General features: G+C 40.2%; 1 protein-coding gene across 1 annotated transcript in view; it reads right to left on the reverse strand.

The window, feature by feature from the left end:
- The window catches only part of KLHL3 (kelch like family member 3), a 277645-nt gene extending 269016 nt beyond the window's left edge, over positions 1–8629 (reverse strand). Inside the window, exons 1-2 of the mRNA XM_053719291.1 lie at positions 8625–8629; positions 8405–8521 (exon numbers count right to left, since the gene is read on the reverse strand). Coding sequence (XP_053575266.1) covers positions 8405–8521; positions 8625–8629 — 122 coding nt within the window. The remainder of the gene's footprint in view (positions 1–8404; positions 8522–8624) is intronic.
- Positions 8630–23764: the final 15135 nt, after the last annotated feature.

Genomic DNA, 23764 nt, shown 5'->3' on the forward strand with positions numbered 1-23764 from the left:
CTAGGAGGGATCATGTGACCAGCTTTGCTGGGACTCTTTGCCATTTCCTGTTGGGGAAGAGAATATCCCACACGTAAGGATGACGCCGTGGACCGGACACACCAATGTTGGAGAAATAGAATTTTAGAGCACGAACAACATCCAAATTGTGCAACAAACGTTCCTTCTTTGAAACTGGATTCGGACACAAAGAAGGCACGACTATCTCCTGGTTAATGTTTTTGTTAGAAACAACTTTCGGAAGAAAACAAGGTTTAGTACGTAAAACCACCTTATCTGCATGGAACACCAGATAAGGAGGAGAACACTGCAGAGCAGATAACTCTGAAACTCTTCTAGCAGAAGAAATTGCAACCTAAAACAAAACTTTCCAAGATAATAACTTAATATCTACGGAATGTAAGGGTTCAAACGGAACCCCCTGAAGAACTGAAAGAACTAGATTGAGACTCCAAGGGAGGAGTCAAAGGTCTGTAAACAGGCTTGATTCTAACCAGAGCCTGAACAAACGCTTGAAACATCTGGCACAGCTGCCAGCCTTTTGTGAAGTAAAACAGACAAGGCAGAGATCTGTCCCTTCAGAGAACTAGCAGATAATCCTTTCTCCAAACCTTCTTGTAGAAAGGATAGAATCTTAGGAATTTTTACCTTGTTCCATGGGAATCCTTTAGATTCACACCAACAGATATATTTTTCCATATATTATGGTAAATTTTTCTAGTTACAGGCTTTCTAGCCTGAACAAGAGTATCTATGACAGAATCTGAGAACCCTCGCTTTGATAAGATCAAGCGTTCAATCTCCAAGCAGTCAGTTGGAGTGAGACCAGATTCGGATGTTCGAACGGACCTTGAACAAGAAGGTCTCGTCTCAAAGGTAGTTTCCATGGTGGAGCCGATGACATATTCACCAGGTCTGCATACCAAGTCCTGCGTGGCCACGCAGGAGCTATCAAGATCACCGATGCTCTCTCCTGATTGATCCTGGCTACCAGCCTGGGGATGAGAGGAAACGGCGGGAATACATAAGCTAGTTTGAAGGTCCAAGGTGCTACTAGTGCATCTACTAGAGTCGCCTTGGGATCACTGGATCTGGACCCGTAGCAAGGAACCTTGAAGTTCTGACGAGAGGCCATCAGATCCATGTCTGGAATGCCCCACAATTGAGTAATTTGGGCAAAGATTTCCGGATGGAGTTCCCACTCCCCCGGATGAAATGTCTGACGACTCAGAAAATCCGCTTCCCAATTTTCCACTCCTGGGATGTGGATTGCAGACAAGTGGCAGGAGTGAGTCTCCGCCCATTGAATGATTGTGGTCCTCCATCGCCAGGGAACTCCTTGTTACCCCCTGATGGTTGATATATGTAACAGTCGTCATGATGTCTGATTGAAACCTTATGAATTTGGCCTTTGCTAGTCGAGGCCAAGCCTTGAGAGCATTGAATATCGCTCTCAGTTCCATTATGTTTATCGGGAGAAGAGAGTCTTCCCGAAACCATAGACCCTGAGTTTTCAGGGGTTCCCAGACCGCGCCCCAGCCCACCAGACTGGCGTCGGTCGTGACAATGACCTATTCTGGTCTGCGGAAGCTCATTCCCTGTGACAGGTTGTCCAGGGTCAGCCACCAACGGAGTGAATCTCTGGTTATTTGATCTACTTGTATCGTCGGAGACAAGTCTGTATAATCCCCATTCCACTGTCTGAGCATGCACAGGTGCAATGGTCTTAGATGAATTCGTGCAAAAGGAACTATGTCCATTGCCGCAACCATCAAACCTATTACTTCCATGGACTGCGCTATGGAAGGAAGAAGAACAGAATGAAGTACCTGACAAGAGCTTAGAAGTTTTGATTTTCTGGCCTCTGTCAGAAAAACCTTCATTTCTAAGGAAACTATTATTGTTCCCAAGAAGGGAACTCTTGTTGACGGGGACAGAGAACTTTTTTCTATGTTCACTTTCCACCTGTGAGATCTGAGAAAGGCTAGGACAATGTCCATATGAGCCCTTGCTTTTGACAGAGACGACACTTGAATCAGGATGTCGTCCAAGTAAGGTACTACTGCAATGCCCCTTGGTCTTAGCACCGCTAGAAGGGACCCTAGTACCCTTGTGAAAATCCTTGGAGCAGTGGCTAATCCGAATGGAAGTGCCACAGGTAATGCTTGTCCAGAAAGGCGAACCTTAGGAACCGAAAATGTTCCTTGTGGATAGGAATACGTAGGTACGCATCCTTTAAGTCCACCGTGGTCATGAATTGACCTTCCTGGATGGTAGGAAGGATCGTTCGAATGGTTTCCATTTTGAATGATGAAACCCTTAGAAACTTGTTTAGAATCTTGAGATCTAAAATAGGTCTGAATGTTCCCTCTTTTTTGGGAATTATGAACAGGTTGGAGTAAAAACCCATCCCTTGTTCTCCTAATGGAACAGGATGAATCACTCCCATGCTTAACAGGTCTTCTACACAGTGTAAGAATGCCTGTTCGAAGATAATTGAGACCCGTGGAACCTTCCCCTTGGGGGTAGTTCCCTGAATTCCAGGAGATAACCTTGAGAAACTATTTCTAGCGCCCAAGGATCCTGAACATCTCTTGCCCCAGCCTGAGCAAAGAGAGAAAGTCTGCCCCCCACCAGATCCTTCCCAGATCGGGGGCCAACACTTCATGCTGTTTTGGTAGCAGTGGCAGGTGACTTGGCCTGCTTACCCTTGTTCCAGCCTTGCATCGGCCTCCAGGCTGGCTTGGTTTGAGAAGTATTACCCTCTTGCTTAGAGGGTGTAGAATTTGAGGCTGGTCCGTTTCTGCGAAAGGGACGAAAATTTGGCTTCTTTTTAGCCTTAAAAGACCTATCCAGAGGAAGGGCGTGGCCCTTTCCCCCAGTGATGTCTGAAATAATCTCTTTCAAGTCAGGGCCAAACAGTGTTTTACCCTTGAAAGGGATGTTAAGCAAAAGCGCTCTGCGCGCCACGATAGCAAACCCTGAATTATTCGCCGCTAATCTAGCTAATTGCAAAGCGGCATCTAAAATAAAAAAGAGTTAGCCAATTTAAGAGCTTGAACTCTGTCCAAAACCTCCTCGTACGAAGATTCTTTATTGAGCGACTTTTCTAGTTCTTCGAACCAGAAACACGCAGCTGTAGTGACAGGAACAATGCATGAAATTGGTTGTAGAAGGTAACCTTGCTGAACAAACATCTTTTTAAGCAAACCCTCTAACCTTTAATCCATAGGATCTTGAAAGCACAACTATCTTCTATAGGAATAGAAGTGCGTTTGTTTAGAGTAGAAACCGCCCCCTCGACCTTGGGGACTGTATGCTATAAGTCCTTTCTGGGGTCGACTATAGGAACTAATTTCTTAAATATAGGGGGAGGACAAAAGGTATGCCGGGCCTTTCCCACTCCTTATTTACTATGTCCGCCACCCGCTTGGGTATAGGAAAAACATCGGGGGGCACCGGAACCTCTAGGAACTTGTCCATCTTACCTAATTTCTCTGGAATGACCAAATTGTCACAATCATCCAGAGTAGATAATACCTCCTTAAGTAGTGCGTGGAGATGTTGAAATTTAAATTTAAAAGTTACAATATCAGGTTCTGCTTGTTGAGAAATTTTCCCTGAATCTGAAATTTCTCCCTCAGACAAAACCTCCCTCCTGGCCCCTTCAGATAGGTGTGAGGGTATGTCAGAACAGATATCATCAGCGTCCTCTTGCTCTTCAGTGTTTAAAACAGAGCAATCACGCTTTCTCTGATAAGTAGGCATTTTGGAAAAAATGCATGCAATAGAATTATCCATTACAGCCATTAATTGTTGTATGGTAATAAGTATTGGCGCACTAGATGTACTAGGGGCCTCTTGTGTGGGCAAAACTGGTGTAGACACAGAAGGGGATGATGCAGTACCATGCTTACTCCCCTCATTAGAGGAATCATCTTGGGCAATATCATATCTATGGCATTATTATCCCTACTTTGTTTGGACATTATGACACAAATATATCACATATATTTAAATGGGGAGACACATTGGCTTTCATACATATAGAACATCGTTATCTGATGGTTCAGACATGTTAAACAGGCTTAAACTTGTCAACAAAGCACAAAAAACGTTTTACAATAAAACCGTTACTGTCCCTTTAAATTTCAAACTGAACACACTTTATTACTGAATATGTGAAAAAGTATGAAGGAATTGTTCAAATTTCACCAAAATTTCACCACAGTAACTTAAAGCCTTAAAAGTATTGCACACCAAAAAGCTTTAACCCTTAAAATAACGGAACCGGAGCCGTTTTTACATTTAACCCCTATACAGTCCCAGGTATCTGCTTTCCTGAGACCCAACCAAGCCCAGAGGGGAATACGATACCAAATGATGCCTTCTATAAGCTTTTTCAGTGGTTCTTAGCTCCTCACACATGCATCTGCATGCCTTGCTCTCCAAAAACAACTGCGCATTAGAGGCGCGAAAATGAGGCTCTGTCTATGACTAGAAAGGCCCCCATCTGAAAAAGGTGTCCAATACAGTGCCTGCCGTTTTTATTAAAACAATCCCCAAGATTTAACAACTATTAAAAGTAATAATCTGCCAAATATACTTAGTAAAGTAATCGTTTTAGCCCAGAAAAATGTCTACCAGTTTTTTAAGCCCTAATGAAGCCCTTTATTCTTTTACTTAAACTAAGAAAATGGCTTACCGGTTCCCATAGGGAAAATGACAGCTTCCAGCATTACCGAGTCTTGTTAGAAATGTGTCATACCTCAAGCAGCAAAAGTCTGCTCACTGTTTCCCCCAACTGAAGTTAATTCCTCTCAACAGTCCTGTGTGGAAACAGCCATCGATTTTAGTAACGGTTGCTAAAATCATTTTCCTCTTACAAACAGAAATCTTCATCTCTTTCCTGTTTCAGAGTAAATAGTACATACCAGCACTATTTTAAAATAACAAACTCTTGATTGAAGAATAAAAACTACATTTAAACACCAAAAAACTCTAAGCCATCTCCGTGGAGATGTTGCCTGTACAACGGCAAAGAGAATGACTGGGGAAGGCGGAGCCTAGGAGGGATCATGTGACCAGCTTTGCTGGGCTCTTTGCCATTTCCTGTTGGGGAAGAGAATATCCCACAAGTAAGGATGACGCCGTGGACCGGACACACCTATGTTGGAGAAAAGGTTGTTATTCTGAAACGGTGTAAATTGAACCGTTGTAAAACGAGGGCCACCTGTATATCAATACTGAGTTTTGGATAACTGGTGGGTGCCCTCTAGTGTTTGAAGCTATTAATATAATTCAGAGATCCCTACTATCCCCACATAGACTACCAATACACAGTAAGGACTAGTTTGAATGTGATAATGTCGGCTGTAATCAAGTCCCCTGGCTATGTTGTAACATGTCAAATGTACCTGCTAATAGCCCGTGTGCTATGTCAGTGCTAATGTTGGAAAACACAAAAAGGAATTGCAATAGCACTATACAAGTTCTTGAGGGATGCCCTATTATAATAATATACTGGGGCTAGAGTGCTTATGCAAAACTGGAATTACAGAGTAATGTAAAAAAAGAAAGGAACTTCTTTGACAAGAAAAAGGTATCACATTCTAGAACATTACTCGTTCCAAAAGGCAACAGCTTGTTCAAAATTTAAAACATAACTTTTATTAACAACATTTAGGTTAAAAAACACACTGTGGGATTAAAATCACAAAGCGGATTCAAAAACAGAATTTATGTTTACCTGATAAATTACTTTCTCCAACGGTGTGTCCGGTCCACGGCGTCATCCTTACTTGTGGGATATTCTCTTCCCCAACAGGAAATGGCAAAGAGCCCAGCAAAGCTGGTCACATGATCCCTCCTAGGCTCCGCCTACCCCAGTCATTCGACCGACGTTAAGGAGGAATATTTGCATAGGAGAAACCATATGGTACCGTGGTGACTGTAGTTAAAGAAAATAAATTATCAGACCTGATTAAAAAAACCAGGGCGGGCCGTGGACCGGACACACCGTTGGAGAAAGTAATTTATCAGGTAAACATAAATTCTGTTTTCTCCAACATAGGTGTGTCCGGTCCACGGCGTCATCCTTACTTGTGGGAACCAATACCAAAGCTTTAGGACACGGATGAAGGGAGGGAGCAAATCAGGTCACCTAAATGGAAGGCACCACGGCTTGCAAAACCTTTCTCCCAAAAATAGCCTCAGAAGAAGCAAAAGTATCAAACTTGTAAAATTTGGTAAAAGTGTGCAGTGAAGACCAAGTCGCTGCCCTACATATCTGATCAACAGAAGCCTCGTTCTTGAAGGCCCATGTGGAAGCCACAGCCCTAGTGGAATGAGCTGTGATTCTTTCGGGAGGCTGCCGTCCGGCAGTCTCGTAAGCCAATCTGATGATGCTTTTAATCCAAAAAGAGAGAGAGGTAGAAGTTGCTTTTTGACCTCTCCTTTTACCTGAATAAACAACAAACAAGGAAGATGTTTGTCTAAAATCCTTTGTAGCATCTAAATAGAATTTTAGAGCGCGAACAACATCCAAATTGTGCAACAAACGTTCCTTCTTTGAAACTGGTTTTGGACACAGAGAAGGTACGATAATCTCCTGGTTAATGTTTTTGTTAGAAACAACTTTTGGAAGAAAACCAGGTTTAGTACGTAAAACCACCTTATCTGCATGGAACACCAGATAAGGAGGAGAACACTGCAGAGCAGATAATTCTGAGACTCTTCTAGCAGAAGAAATCGCAACTAAAAACAAAACTTTCCAAGATAATAACTTAATATCAACGGAATGTAAGGGTTCAAACGGAACCCCCTGAAGAACTGAAAGAACTAACTCTAAGCCATCTCCGTGGAGATGTTGCCTGTACAACGGCAAAGAGAATGACTGGGGTAGGCGGAGCCTAGGAGGGATCATGTGACCAGCTTTGCTGGGCTCTTTGCCATTTCCTGTTGGGGAAGAGAATATCCCACAAGTAAGGATGACGCCGTGGACCGGACACACCTATGTTGGAGAAATTATAGTATTTAAATCTATATGTATATCAACTGATTACTCGATTGTTGTGCACACCTGTCATATAGAAGGTGTTAACCTATGGTTACTAGAACCCAGAAATATGAGGGATACTATAGGCAGAATAAAATGTCACTTCAAGAAGGTCACTTATGTACCAGATATAGAGTTAAGGGACAAATAGTCCCGTAGATATCAACTATGGGCTATTGCATTCAAATATCTACATGTATTATCAAAAAGTAAGAGTGGTGCAAATTTATTGGGGAGTATAGTTGTGGGAAATAGAACTAGGGTATCCCTGGTGTGGAAGTTGGATTAACAATAACCAGATATTTTATAGTTTACATTAAACCTCCCTTTATTGTAAGTACTCATGAATTTCAGGATTTAACAACCAAGAAATGTATACGTGAATAAGTGCTTATTGGATGATACTATCACATAATTTATTTTAGACTTCAGTGCTATTTGGCATCCTGAAGTGTCTCAATCAATCTATGGTAACAATATCCTATAGGTGGGGATTATTATACCTTCTCTTGTGTGTAATTGTTGATCGTATGTTTATGCGATCAGTACCACTCATTTAATATTCATGATCATCATAGAATGTAAAAAGTTGTCTTAAGGTGAATCCCCTACTGTGCACAAACAGAGAATATTGATGTCTCTATGTTTATGTTTTATTTACATCTTTATCTTGGTCATATATATGTGTTTATCTGTGTATATATATTTGTATGCACATACATAAAAAACACATGTATATACATATACACACACACACCTACATCTACAATGGGTCCAGTCAAACATTTTGACATATACCATATACCTTTTAGCACCTTGTTATCAATATTAAAATTATTATTTTTTTATTAAAAAGTGTATTTATGAGTGTAATAGTTTATTTTAATATGTATTTTGTTAATTTTTTTAACCCTTTCATATCTCAAGTTGACCTAAACATTCTAGCAAGCTTCCAGCTTTCACTCGAGCGCAACCTATAACTTCAACTTGTAATACCAGGACTATTTAGCTCGGTTGCGATAACTATTGAAAGTATAGGCTGCGCTACAGTGAATCAGCCACTCTCAGATGGTCAGCAGTGTCTTATATGACACAAATTAAATATTAACAGGCACAAAACACACAACCGCCAGCTCTGTGACCTTGAACACTGGTGCACATACCCTCCCAGCATATGTGCGTATGTCTCTGGAAAAACAGTAATAACTTTTACTAGAAGCATTTTTGCTAATAGAAGAATACTGCAAAAAATGCTTCCATTTAAAACTGAAATGCTCTAATGCACATCTGAAATTCTTAATCTTAATATTCTTTTTGGTACTTGCAAAATACAGATTTTTACAGTACCTCCGTAATTCATTCATGACCTTGAACGCCTTTCCCGTGTGTTCAGGATTAACTGTTAATAAAGGTTGTTCTTTCTCCATATCTTCAGGTTCCTCAGAAGATGATGGTCTCTTTGAACTGAATGTTGAAAGAAAACAAAAAAGATTTGTTAGGAAATGTTATGAAATGTAATTTCTTAAAAGGAACACCCAAATGTAAACAAATAATTCTCTTTCATTACATCATTTTATTTTAAAACAAATTCTATTTGTTTCACTATGAGTTAAAGGGACGTAGGAACTATAAAGTAATTTGCTTCTTTGTTGCATCTAAAAAAGGAAACTTTAATATATGAATATTGATTGAGAAGAACGCAAGGCAAACAATAAAATGGGCAGCAAATCAGTTTTTAATAATTTTGTGTTTGACCTGAATTTAATTTATTGTTAGTATAAGAAAACATAATTTATGCTTACCTGATAAATGTATTTATTTCCGGATATGGTGAGTCCACGGCATCATCAATTACTAGTGGGAATATCACTCCTGACCAGCAGGAGGAGGCAAAGAGCACCACAGCAAAGCTGTTAAATATTACTTCCCATACCCATAACCCCCAGTCATTGTCTTTGTCTTCAGTGCAAGGAGGTGGTGACATTTTGGTGTCTGATACTTCAATCAAGATTTTATTATTTTGAAAGCCAGAGTAGGTTTGCTCTGATCTTTCCTTTTCAAGATTGGGTCTTTAGTCATTCGAAGGGAAATGGAAAAATATGATAACAAAAAGGTGTAGAGGTGCCTGAGGTGTTAGAAAAAAAAAACCTGTCTTTAAATAAAGGGCGGGGCCGTGGACTCACCATATCCGGAAGGAAATACATTTATCAGGTCAGCATAAATTATGTTTTCTTTCCTAAGATATGGTGAGTCCACGGTATCATCAATTACTAGTGGGAACCAATACCCAAGCTAGAGGACACAGATGATTAGGGAGGGACAAGACAGGTAACCTAAACAGAAGGCACCACTGCTTGAAATACCTTTCTCCCGAAAGAAGCCTCAGCTGAGGCAAAAGTATAAAATTTGGAAAATTTTGAAAAAATATGCAGAGAAGACCAAGTTGCAGCCTTACAAATCTGTTCTACAGAAGCTTCATTCTTGAAAGCTCAAGAAGAAGAGACAGCCCTAGTGGAATGAGCTGTAATTCTCTCAGGAGGTTGCTGTCCAGCAGTCTCATGGGCCAAACGAATAACACTTCTCAACCAGAAAGAAAGAGAGGTAGCTGTAGCTTTCTGACCTTAACGTTTCCCTGAGAAACTAACAGAGCAGAAGACTGGTGAAAATCCTTAAGTCGCCTGAAGGTAGAATTTCAGAGCATGCACAACATCCAGATTGTGCAACAAATGTTCCTTATGACCAGAAGGATTAGGACATAGAGAAGGAACAACAATTTCCTGATTAATATTTCTATTCAAAACAACTTTAGGAAGGAAACCTAATCTGAATGAAAAATAAGGTAAGGTGAATCATACTGTAAAGCTGAGAGCTCCGAGATGCTCCAAACAGAAGAAATAGCAACAAGAAACAAAACCTTCCAAGATAACTTAATATCCAAGGAATGCATTGGCTCAAACAGAGCCTGTTGCAAAACTTTAAGAACAAGGTTCAGACTCCAAGGAGGAGTAACAGACTTAAACACAGGCCTGATTCTAACCAAGGCATGTCAGTCAGACGCTTATGTAGCAAAATAGACAAGGCAGAAATCTGACCCTTCAGAGTACTTGCTGCCAAACCCTTCTCTAAACCCTCCTGGAGAAAAGATAAAATCCTATGAATACTGACCCTACTCCAAGAATAACTCTTGGATTCACACCAATAAATATATTTATGCCATATCTTATGGTACATCTTTCTAGTAACAGGCTTGCAAGCCTGAATCATGGTCTCAATGACTGACTCAGAAAAACCACGCTTAGACAGAATTAAGTGTTTAATCTAAAAGCAGTCAGCTTTAGAGAAACGAGATTTGGATGAAGGAAAGGACCCTGAAGTAGAAGGTCCTTCCTCGGAGGCAGTCTCCAAGGTGGAAGAGACGACATCTCAACTAGGTCTGCATACCAGATCCTGCGAGGCCACACAGGGGCTATAAGAATCACTGATGCTCTCTCCTGCTTGATGCGAGCAATAACTTGTGGAAGGAGAGCAAACGGAGGAAAAAAGGTATGCCAACCTGAAGTTCCAAGGAACTGCCAGCGCATCTATCAGAAAGGCCTGATGATCCCTTAACCTCGAACCGTACTTTGGAAGCTTGGCGTTCTGACGAGATGCCATCAGATCCAGTTCTGGCACCCCCCATTTGAGGGACAAACTGGAAAACACCTCCGAATGGAGAGCCCACTCCCCTGGAAGAAAAGTCTGTCTGCTCAGAAAACCTGCTTCCCAATTGTCCACTCCTGGAATGTGGATGGCAAATAGACAACAGTTGTGAACTTCCGCCCACTGAATAATCCGAGCCACTTCTTTCATGGCTAAGGAACTTCAAGTTCCTCCCTGGTGGTTGATGTAAGCCACTGAGGTTATATTGTCCGACTGGAACCCGATAAACTGGGCTAAAGCTAACTGAGGCCAAGCCATTAGAGCATTGAAAATCGCCCTCAACTCCAAGATGTTTATGGGAAGAGCCGATTCCCCCTGAGTCCAGAGTCCCTGTGACTTTAGCATGTCCCAGACTGCACCCCAACCCAGCAAGCTTGCGTCCGTGGTCACAATCTCCCAGGAAGGTCTCCGAAAGCATGTTCCCTGAGATAGATGTTACTGAGACAACCACCACGGAAGAGAATCTCTTGTTTGCTGATCCAGAACTATCCTCTGAGACAGATCTGCATGATCCCCATTGCATTGTCTGAGCATGCATAACTGCAGAGCTCTCAAATGGAACCGTTCGAAAGGAATGATGTACATGGAAGCAACCATGAGACCAATTACCTCCATATATTGAGCAACTAATGGCCAAACAGTAGACTGAAGAGAGAGGCACGCAGAAAGAAGCCTCTAGCTTCTTGTCCATTGGATCTTTAAAAGAGAAGCTATCCTCAATAGGAATAGTAGTTCTCTTAGCCAGAGTGGAAATTGCCCCATCCACTTTAGGCACCGTCTGCAATGACTCCTTAAAGGAGTCAGCCACAGGAAACATCTTCTTAAAAATAGAAGACGGGGAAAAGGAAATAATTTCTGTAGCACGGTCCAGCACAGGAAAAACCTCCACAGGGGAAGGAGCATCAAAATATTTATTAAGTTTACTAGATTTCTTAGGGATAGCAACAGAAGTATCTGAGTCGTCTAAAGTAGCTAAAACCTCTTAACAAGACATGGAGATGTTAGAGTTTAAATCTGAAGGATTACAACTTCCAAATCAGAAGAAGGAATTACACTATCTGAATCTGAGATTTCACCCTCATAGGCTACCGACATATCTTCCCCTTTAGATTTATGAGAAAAAACAACTTGGTTAGTAGGAGCAGGTTTAGAAACCTTACTATCTGAATCTCTAAATTTCCTCTTGCGTTTTCCCTGAAGCATGGGAATAGCAGCTAATGCCTCAGATACCGCAGAAGATACCTGAGCAGCAATTTCTGCCTTCAAAAATACTCCCCCAGGAGAATGAGAAGAACCGCAAGACACTGCCTGTGACTCAGTTAAAGCTCGGGACGTTTGAGGAGAAAGCTGTGGCGCTGCCTGAACAGCATCAACCTGAGAGAATGGTGGCTCAGAAATAAAAATTATATCCTTATGCATAATAGTCCTCTCAATACAGGAGGAACAAAAAGGCAAAGGAGGTTCCACTTGTCTATCTGAAAAAAGCTTGCATACAACAGAAGGCAAAAGCTCTTGGTCCATAATGAAAAATAATAATACAAAAAAAAAAAATATATATATATATATATATATATATATATATATATTTTTTTTTTTTTTTTTTTTAAATACTGTTCCTTTAAGAAAAAAAATAGACACCAGTTATCCCTAGCAGGGGAATCCAAAAAACTAAATTGACTTATGAGTAAGACAAAGAATATGTGTGTGTGTGTGTGTGTAACAACCAGGAAGAGGATTTATTATCAGTGCAAATACTTAAAAAACAAAATGTATGCTTACCTGATAAATTTCTTTCTTTTGCGATGTACCGAGTCCACGGATTCATCCTAACTTGTGGGATATTGTCCTTCCTGACAGGAAGTAGCAAAGAGAGCACCACAGCAGAGCTGTCTATATAGCTTCCCCCTTAACTCCACCCCCCCAGTCATTCGACCGAAGGCCAAGGAAGAAAAGGAGAAACTGTAAGGTGCATAGGTGACTGAAGTTTACATAAAAAATACTATCTGTCATGAATAGACAGGGCGGGCCGTGGACTCTGTACATCACAAAAGAAATACATTTATCAGGTAAGCATTCATTTTGTTTTCTTTTGCATGATGTACCGAGTCCACGGATTCATCCTAACTTGTGGGATATCAATACCAAAGCTTTAGGACACGGATGAAGGGAGGGACAAGACAGGAACCTAAACGGAAGGCACCACTGCTTGCAAAACCTTTCTCCCAAAAATAGCCTCCGAAGAAGCAAAAGTATAAAATTTATAAAATTTTTAAAAGGCATGAAGCGACGACCTTACAAATCTGTTCAACAGAAGCATCATTTTTAAAAGCCCATGTGGAAGCTACCGCTCTAGTAGAATGAGCTGTAATCCTTTCAGGAGGCTGCTGTCCAGCAGTCTCATAAGCCAAACGGATGATGGATGATTTGGCTTTTCAGCCAAAAGGAGAGAGAAGTCGCCGTAGCCTTTTGACCCCTACGCTTTCCAGAATAGACAACAAACAAAGAAGATGTTTGACGAAAATCCTTGGTTGCCTGCAAATAAAATTTCAAAGCACGAACCACGTCCAAGTTGTGCAACAGACGTTCCTTCTTACAAGAAGGATTAGGACACAGAGAAGCAACAACAATTTCTTGATTGAGATTCCTGTTAGTAACAACCTTAGGTAGGAACCCAGGCTTGGTACGCAAAACCACCTTATCAGCATGGAACACAAGATAAGGAGAGTCACATTGTAATGCAGATAGTTCAGAAACTCTTCGAGCTGAAGAGATAGCACCTAGGAACAAAACTTTCCAAGATAAATGCATGGGTTCAAACGTAACCCCCTGAAGAACTCTAAGAACTAAATTTAGACTCCATGGCGGAGCAATAGGTTTAAACACAGGCTTAATTCTAACTAAAGCCTGACAAAAAGCCCGAACGTCTGGAACATCTGCCAGACGCTTGTGCAACAAAATAGACAGAGCAGATATCTGTCCCTTTAGAGAACTAGCTGATAATCCTTTCTCCAATCCCTCTTGGAGAAAAGACAAAATCCTAGGAATCCTGATTTTACTCCAGGAGAAGCCTTTGGATTTGCACCAAAAAAGATATTTACGCCATATCTTATGATAAATTTTCCTGGTAACAGGCTTTCGAGCCTGAATCAAGGTATTTATGACTGACTTTGATAGAATCAAGCGTTCAATCTCCAAGCAGTCAGTTGCAGAGAAATTAGATTTGGATGCTTGAATGGACCTTGAATCAGAAGGTCCTGTCTCAATGGCAGAGACCATGGTGGAAGGGATGACATGTCCACCAGGTCTGCATACCAAATCCTGCGTGGCCACGCAGGCGCTATCGAAATCACTGATGCTCTCTCCTGTTTGATTCTGGCAATCAGACGTGGAAGGAGAGGGAAAGGTGGAAACACATAAGCCAGGTTGAACGACCAGGGTACTGCTAGAGCATCTATCAGTACAGCCTGAGGATCCCTTGACCTGGAGCCGTAACGAGGAAGTTTGGCGTTCTGACAAGACGCCATCAGATCCAACTCTGGTGTGCCCCATAGCCGAACCAGCTGACCAAACACCTCCGGATGAAGTTCCCACTCCCCCAGATGAAAAGTCTGACGACTTAGAAAATCTGCCTCCCAGTTCTCTACACCTGGGATATAAATCGCTGACAGATGGCAAGAGTGAGCCTCTGCCCATTGGATTATCCTTGAGACCTCTATCATTGCTAAGGAACTCTTTGTTCCGCCCTGATGATTGACATAAGCCACAGTCGTGATGTTGTCCGACTGAAACCTGATGAATCTGGCCGAAGCCAGCTGAGGCCATGCCTGGAGAGCATTGAATATCGCTCTTAATTCCAGAATATTTATCGGTAGGAGAGCCTCCTCCCGAGTCCACAAACCCTGAGCTTTCAGGGAATTCCAGACTGCACCCCAGCCCAGAAGACTGGCGTCTGTTGTCACTATAACCCATTCTGGCCTGCGGAAACACATTCCCTGGGACAGATGATCCTGTGACAACCACCAAATCCCCATTCCACTGATTGAGCATGCATAGTTGCAGTGGTCTGAGATGCAAGCAAGCTATGTCCATTGCCGCTACCATTAGTCCGATTACCTCCATACACTGAGCCACTGACGGCCGAGGAATGAAATGAAGAGCTCGGCAGGTGGACCTCCGTCAGAAATATTTTCATGTCCACCGAGTCTATCAGAGTCCCTAGAAATAAAAAACTCTTGTGAGGGGGGAAAGAGAACTCTTTTTTACGTTCACTTTCCACCCGTGAGACCTTAGAAAGGCCAACACTAAGTCCGTGTGAGACTTGGCTAGTTGGAAGGACGACTCTTGAATTAGAATGTCGTCTAGATAAGGCGCCACTGCTATGCCCCGTGGCCTTAGAACCAGGATCACCAGGCGATTTTGTATGAATAAAACTTCGCTTTTATTTTGGCTTGTCAGCTTACATTAAAATCTTTGGATTGTGTCAACATGGAAACAGATAGATCAGCATTTCTCCAGCTTACGCGTTTTGGCGACAGCCGTAATCATAGCATGAGAAAGTAACATACATAGTACACTTTTAAAATACCCACCACCACTTGATTGGATAATTTAAAAACAAGTTACTGACTATCTGATTGGGTGTTGTTCCTGTCATTCACAACTCTTTCACAATCTATTGAACTTCGTTCGTGAAAGGATAAGGGAGCATGTTTCCAATATTAAAGCTGGTACCTTAACTACACCACTGGTTCAACACTTTAAAACAAAACATCATAATGATCCAAGCTCTCTAAGGTGGACAATTATAGAGAAACCCAAAAAAAAAGAAACAGGGATAGGGAGAACTATCTGGCCCTAAGAGAGGTATTCTGGATACATAAGCTGAAAACCAGAATACCTCTAGGATTTAATTCAGAGTTTGACCTAATAAATTTCTGGCAAAAATAAGTTTATATTAGAGTGAGAAAAACTACTGGTAAATATCACATAAATATAATGAAAAGATAACAAATATTTGAACCCATAAATGAATAAGTCACTAATGATCTAGACAGAGTACTATTTACAACAAAGAGTCATAATAATGAGATTACTAAGGCTAACATCAATATACCAGAATTAGGTCAACATACAACAAAGTAATTTAATATACTAGATTAGGTTAACATGTAATAAAATAACTTAATGGCCAATTGTGATACAAGAATTAGTCTGTACATTCATACCATTATATATAAATAGTAACATGTTTTTTACATGTACGGTTCGTAACTTATAGAATCCAACTTTACTCTAAATATGTCGCATATTCATTTTAATGTAATGCGAAACTTATTGAACAAGTGTAGTGCAAACAAAAGAAAGTCCAAATGAATCAAAAGGATATAAACGATCGCTCCACATGGTTTTAACTATGAGTTTAACAAAAGGAGAGCAGAACAATGGAGAAATTAAATAATATTAAATTACATTCAAATAAATAATAGTTAATTAAACAATTCCAAGTGCATAGTCGTAAGAATAACAAATCACTTCTAAATAAGTAGGAATATACACTAAGTTGATATTACCCTAAATTAAAAGAGGGGAACCCCCTCTCTAAATAACAGATTAAGCGGAACTTTAGAAATTACATGTTATAAATTGCAACAAGCTAAAGAGCAAAGGAGGGAAATCATTTATCACGACAAATGTAACTAATAGTCTAACACTAAGAGAGTGAATGCCGATAAAGCATATAAGAAGCTATTCTGTATATTATTCAAATTCTGCACCTCTAGGGTCAATAGTAAATCCACAAGTTCAATAGATTGTGAAAGAGTTGTGAATGACAGGAACGTAGAGGTGTGTGAGTCTCCAGCGCCAGTAATACTACTATTGCTCCTATATGCAAGATCTCTTGACCAGATCTTATAAAATGACAAAGAAAATTATGACTAAAAGGAGCGCTGAGAAATCCTAATAAGGATTCTCTGCTAAGTAGAGTCAAGAAGGATTTACCCTTTACTTTAAAAAATGTACATATTTATTATAACAAAAATTTAAAAGCAATGATATTAGACATTAGTCGAGTATTTAACCCTCAGAATTAAATCTAATTTACAAGAGATAATCACAAGATTTGGTTGACATATATAGTACTGGTAAACAATATAAAAATATGAAAAATGTGTTGGATTTGAAAAAAGTGAATATTTGAAAAATGGAGAAAAAATAAAGAAAAAATATATAAAAATATATATTGGGTGCAATTGCTCCAAAAATGTGTGAAAAAAAAATATATATATATAATAGTGAAAAAAAATCAAAAGAAAAAATTCAAAAAATTCAGTGAAAACATTTCAGTAAAAAATTCAGTAAAAAATTCAGTAAAAAATTCAGTGAAAAAATTCAGTGAAAAAAATCAAAGAAAAAATACAAAGATATCTCCTTTGTGAAAATAGGTGTACACCTTTAAAAAGTCTTAATTCCTTTTGGGTGATATGAGAAAGATCCAGGAGGATTGAAACGCGTAGACATTACACTGGTATAACGGCTCAGGTCCCTATCTGGTGAGTTCTTTACCATTTCAGCCACAATTTGTTAGCAATATTGCACTATATATTTTTATTTTTACATAGGATAATGAAGATATTTTGAAGACTCATTTTCACTAATGGAACACTAGAAGTATTAGGAGCTAACTATCACCAACATCATCCCTAAAAGGATACAATTGGATACACAGCACCATCTAGAAGGATTATAGGATTTCTAAACAAGGGATTATTTATAATTAACTTTTCCACACCATATATATAACTTATAAATTTTCACCATTCATATCACCCAAAAGGAATTAAGACTTTTTAAAGTTGTACACCTATTTTCACAAAGGAGATATCTTTGTATTTTTTTCTTTGAATTTTTTCACTGAATTTTTTACTGAAATGTTTTCACTGAATTTTTTGAATTTTTTCTTTTGATTTTTTTCACTATTATATATATATATATATATATATATATATATATATATATATATATATATATATATATATATATATATATATATATATTTCACTAATTTTTGGAGCAATTGCACCCAATATATAATTTTATATATATTTTCTTTATTTTTTCTCCATTTTTCAAATATTCACTTTTTTCAAATCCAACACATTTTTCATCTTTTTATATTGTTTACCAGTACTATATATGTCAACCAAATCTTGTGATTATCTCTTGTAAATTAGATTTAATTCTGAGGGTTAAATACTCGACTAATGTCTAATATCATTGCTGTTAAATTTTTGTTATAATAAATATGTACATTTTTTAAAGTAAAGGGTAAATCCTTCTTGACTCTACTTAGCAGAGAATCCTTATTAGGATTTCTCAGCGCTCCTTTTAGTCATAATTTTCTTTGTGAATGACAGGAACAACACCCAATCAGATAGTCAGTAACTTGTTTTTAAATTATCCAATCAAGTGGTGGTGGGCATTTTAAAAGTGTACTATGTATGTTACTTTCTCATGCTATGATTACGGCTGTCGCCGAAACGCGTAAGCTGGAGAAATGCTGATCTATCTGTTTCCATGTTGACACAATCCAAAGATTTTAATGTAAGCTGACAAGCCAAAATAAAAGCGAAGTTTTATTCATACAAAATCGCCTGGTGATCCACATTGATCATTTGATCAGTTGAAAGCAGTCATTAAACCAATAGGGGAGAAGGAGTGAGCACAGGTGTAAACCGTCAGACTGTGGGCGAAAGTGGGATTTCCCGGAAGGACCGAGGCGCAAGCAGAGCACAAACAGATGAGGAAAAATTCTACCGACAAAGTGATCAAGTCGTCCTAAAGGTGATCGAGGAGGGAGCCGGGCTTTGCTTTAAGCCTTTCATCAAGACTCCTGTGGACCGACACAGACGAGACGAGACACAATTGCCAGCAACCTTTTCCGCACGGAGCGGGTAAGAGACATTTACAATATTACCCTCATTAATTGTATGAAAGTGTGCTGGAGCTGCATTGCCTTGGGGCAAGTCTGTTTGACATTTGCACATTGGCAACCGAAGCCCGTAAAAAGGTCAATTTGTGCTTGATAAAATTAATAAGGGAATTCCATACCACAGTTACCGAATTACATATAAGGATTAACCATTAGTGCTAGAACCATTTGTCTGTCTTTTCATTACAGTTTCTACTGCCCAGGAATCCTGAACGTCTCTTGCCCAGGCCTGAGCAAAGAGAGAGAATCTGCCCCCTACTAGATCCGGTCCCAGATCGGGGGCTACCCCTTCATGCTGACTTAGTGGCAGCAGCAGGCTTTTTGGCCTGTTTACCCTTGTTCCAAGCCTGATTAGGTCTCCAGGTTGGCTTGGATTGAGCAAAGTTCCCCTCTTGCTTTGCAGCAGGGGAAGAGGTAGAGGGACCACTCTTGAAGTTTCGAAAGAAACGAAAATGATTTTGTTCAGTCCATGTCTTATTTGACTTATCCTGAGGGAGGGTATGACCCTTCCCTCCAGTAATGTCTGAAATGATCTCTTTCAATGCAGGCCCGAATAGGGTCTTACCTTTGAAAGGGATGGACAAAAGCTTAGATTTAGATGACACATCAGCTGACCAGGACTTAAGCCATAACGCTCTACGCGCTAAAATGGCAAAACCTGAATTCTTAGCCGCTAATTTAGCAAGATGAAAAGCGGCGTCTGTAATAAAAGAATTAGCCAACTTAACAGTCTTAAGTCTGTCCAAAATATCATCTAGTGGGGTCTCCATCTGAAGAGCCTCTTCTAGAGCCTCAAACCAAAAGGCAGCTGCAGTGGTTACAGGAACAATGCATGCTATAGGTTGAAGAAGAAAACCTTGATGAACAAAAATTTTCTTTAGGAGACCCTCTAATTTTTTATCCATAGGATCAATGAAAGCACAACTGTCTTCAATATGTATAGTTGTACGCTTAGCCAGGGTAGAAATAGCTCCCTCCACCTTAGGGACCGTCTGCCATGAGTCCTTTATGGTGTCAGAAATGGGAAACATTTTCTTAAAAAAAGGAGGGGGAGAGAACGGAATACTTGGTTTATCCCACTCCTTAGTAACAATGTCCGAAATCCTCTTAGGGACGGGAAACACATCAGTGTAAACAGGAACCTCTAAATATTTGTCCATTTTACACAATTTCTCTGGAACGACAATAGGGTCACAATCATCCAGAGTAGCTAAAACCTCCCTGAGCAATAAGCGGAGGTGCTCTAGCTTAAATTTAAATGCCGTCATATCTGAATCTGTCTGAGAGAACATCTTTCCTGAATCAGAAATCTCTCCCTCAGACAGCAAATCCCTCATCTCTACCTCAGAACATTGTGAGGGAATATCGGATACGGCAACTAAAGCATCAGAAGGCTCAGCATTTGTTCTTAACCCAGAGCTACTGCGCTTACCTTGCAACCCAGGCAGCTTAGATAAAACCTCTGTGAGGGTAGTATTCATAACTGAAGCCATATCTTGCAAGGTGAAAGAATTAGACGCACTAAAAGTACTTGGCGTCGCTTGTGCGGGCGTTACTGGTTGTGACACTTGGGGAGAACTAGATGGCAAAACCTGATTTCCTTCTGTCTGAGAATCATCTAATGCCAAACTTTTATAAATCAAAATATGCTGTTTGCAATTTATAGACATATCAGTACAATTGGGACACATTCTAAGAGGGGGTTCCACACAGGCTTCTAAACAAATTGAGCAATGAGTTTCCTCAGTGTCAGACATGTTTAACAAACTAGTAATAAAGCAAGCAAGCTTGGAAAACACTTTATTTAATGAAAAAAACATAATTTGCAAAAACGGTACTGTGCCTTTAAGAGAAAAAAAAAGGCATACACAAACTGCAAAACAGGTTAAAATTGCTTCAATTTTTCTGAAATTTTAACAGTGTACCCACTAAGCTTTAGAAGGATTGCACCACAAGTTAATAAGCAATAAACCCCCAAATGAAAAAAACAGATTGAAATATGTCTAAAACCGGTTAAAACCCCTGTTAGCACCTTGCCACAGCTCTGCTGTGGCCCTACCTGCCCTTAGGAAGCGATAATACGGGGTTTAAAGCTTCAATTAGTCCCTCAGAAGACTCTCAGGACCTCAGGAGAAGTTGCTTGCTGCTTGTAAATGTAGGCACCGCCCACCTCACTCGATGTTGCTGGAGCCTACACAAAACTAACAAACCCTGCCTAAAAGCCATGTGGGTTATAAACAACCCCAAAGAACCCTCAAGCAAATGTCCCATAAAACAGAAAACGTTACTCCTAGACACAAAAACGTTTGTCCCAAATTCACATAACAAACTGAGTGGCCACAAAAAAATTAACCCTTTATGCAAGCTAGTAAAAACCTCTGATAACTCTAGGATTACTGCTTACCCTTCCCCTAAAGGGGACACGGTCAGCCTTTCTGAGTTAACACAGTCTCTGCAGAAAATATGACTGAACATACCTCATTGCTGTATAGCAAGAAACCGTTCCTCACACTGAAGTTTTCCTGTACTCCTCAGCTTCTGTGGGAACAGCAGTGGACCTTAGTTACAAATGCTAAGATCATCATCCTCCAGGCAGAAATCTTCATCTATGTCCTGCCTAAGAGTAAATAGTAAAACACCGGTACCATTTAAAAATAATAAACACTTGATTGAAGATAAAATAAAACTAACAGTTTAACACCTCTTCTCTTTACTCTTCCTGCTTAGAGCCAGCAAAGAAGAATGACTGGGGGGGTGGAGTTAAGGGGGGAGCTATATAGACAGCTCTGCTGTGGTGCTCTCTTTCCTACTTCCTGTCAGGAAGGACAATATCTCTCAAGTTAGGATGAATCCGTGGACTCGGTACATCATGCAAAAGAAAAGAAAAAGCGTACCAAAAACACCTCTACACCTCAGCTGTATAGCTGAGGCGCCTACCTTCCCCTCTATATTCCTGAATAGAAAAAGCGACTTAGAGGAGCTGCACGAAACAGCTCCAACTCTGAATGGTTTTCCGATCAGAGGAAGTCACATGACCGGCTCTACGCTACGCAACAGGGAAAGGCGCGCGTTTCAATCCGCAATTGCCGCCTCAGAAAAAATCCGCCACAGAAAAACTGACATGGGCGGACCCAACCCAATAATATTAAACACAAGACTGCTTGCAGTAATACCGGAAGAAAATAAAATGTCACATGCACAAAGTTTTGCACACTGTTTAAAACACTGAGCCACCAAAACTCTTAGCCACAATCGTAGTGCCTGCCCACTGCAAAAATAAATCCTGATAAATAGATCCGGATAAAGTCCCAATAAAAATGCAGAACACATTTTACATATCTTCCTCTCCTCAGTGCCCATTCAGCCTTAGTCCTATAAGACAAAAAATGGTACTTACCTGCACATCTAGCTGTCCGGCAGGAGTACAGCTCACTTCAGCATGAAAGGAAGCCACTCCTTACAGAGGCCTGTAGAGAGAAAAAAAAGACAGAGTAAACTTACTCAGGCTTTTTATACAGGGCAGCAATCATGGGCGCGATCCGATATACGGCGCAGTTAACGGCGCAAGCGTGTAAACCTGCGCCACCCGTAGTTTCACCTCGCACATCGACCTATCACATATACGGCACCAACAGTTGCTAAAGTGCCGTAAGTCGGACAAACTAGCGATGTCCAGAAATAAGCGTAAGCACACATTTCTGGAGTCGCCAGTGACTTACGGCACTTTAGAAACTGTCGCCGCCTTAAAAAAACTAACTAAAGTATAAAATCTCCCGTAACTGTCTAACACGCCTTCCAAACATCATCCCGACACGTATACCCCTCTATCCGCAATCCCCCCTCTCACTCCTAATAATAAATATATTAACCCCGGACGCCGACGCCAGCTACATTAAATGTATTACCCCCTAATCTGAGCCCCCTACACCACCGCCACCTATATTAACTCTATTACCCCCTAATCTTATCCCCTACACCGCCACCAGCTATATTAAATATATATACCCCTAATATGATTCCCCTACACCGCCACCACCTCTATTAAATATATATACCCCTAATATGATCCCCCTACACCGCCGCCACCTCTATTAAATATATATACCCCTAATATGATCCCCCTACACCGCCGCCACCTCTATTAAATATATATACCCCTAATATGATCCCCCTACACCGCCGTCACCTATTTTAACCCCTAATCTGAGCCCCCTACACCGCCGCCAGCTATATTAAATTTATTAACCCCTAATACGAGTCCCCTACACCGCCGCCAGCTATATTAAATTTATTAACCCCTAATATGATTCCCCTACACCGCCGCCACCTCTATTAAATATATATACCTCTAATATGATCCCCCTACACCGCCACCACCTCTATTAAATATATATACCCCTAATATGATCCCCCTACACCACCGCCACCTATTGTAAATATATATACCCCTAATATGATCCCCCTATACCGCCGCCACCTCTATTAAATATATTAACCCCTAATCTAATCCCCCTACACCGCCGCCACCTATTTTAAGTATATTAACCCCTAATCTGAGCCCCCTACACCGCCACCACCTATTTTAACTATATTAAACCCTAATCTGATCCCCCTACACCGCCGCCACCTATATTAAATTTATTAACCCCTAATCTAATCCCCCTACACCGCCGCCACCTATATTAAATATATTAAGCACTAAACCCAAGTCTAACCCTAACACCCCCTAACTTAATTATTATTGAAATAAATCTAAATAATATTAAAATTATTAACTAAATTATTCCTATTTAAAACTAAATACTTACCTATAAATATTATTAATTATTAATAATGACATTGTAGCTATTTTAGGGTTTAAATTTATTTTACAGGTAACTTTGTATTTATTTTAACTAGGTACAATAGCTATTAAATAGTTAATAACTATTTAATAGCTATCTAGTTAAAATAATTACCAAATTACCTGTAAAATAAATCCTAACCTAAGTTACCATTACACCTAACACTACCCTATC

This window comes from Bombina bombina, chromosome 6 (genome assembly GCF_027579735.1).
Source record: "Bombina bombina isolate aBomBom1 chromosome 6, aBomBom1.pri, whole genome shotgun sequence".
In the NCBI taxonomy this organism is placed as follows: Eukaryota; Metazoa; Chordata; class Amphibia; order Anura; family Bombinatoridae; genus Bombina; species Bombina bombina.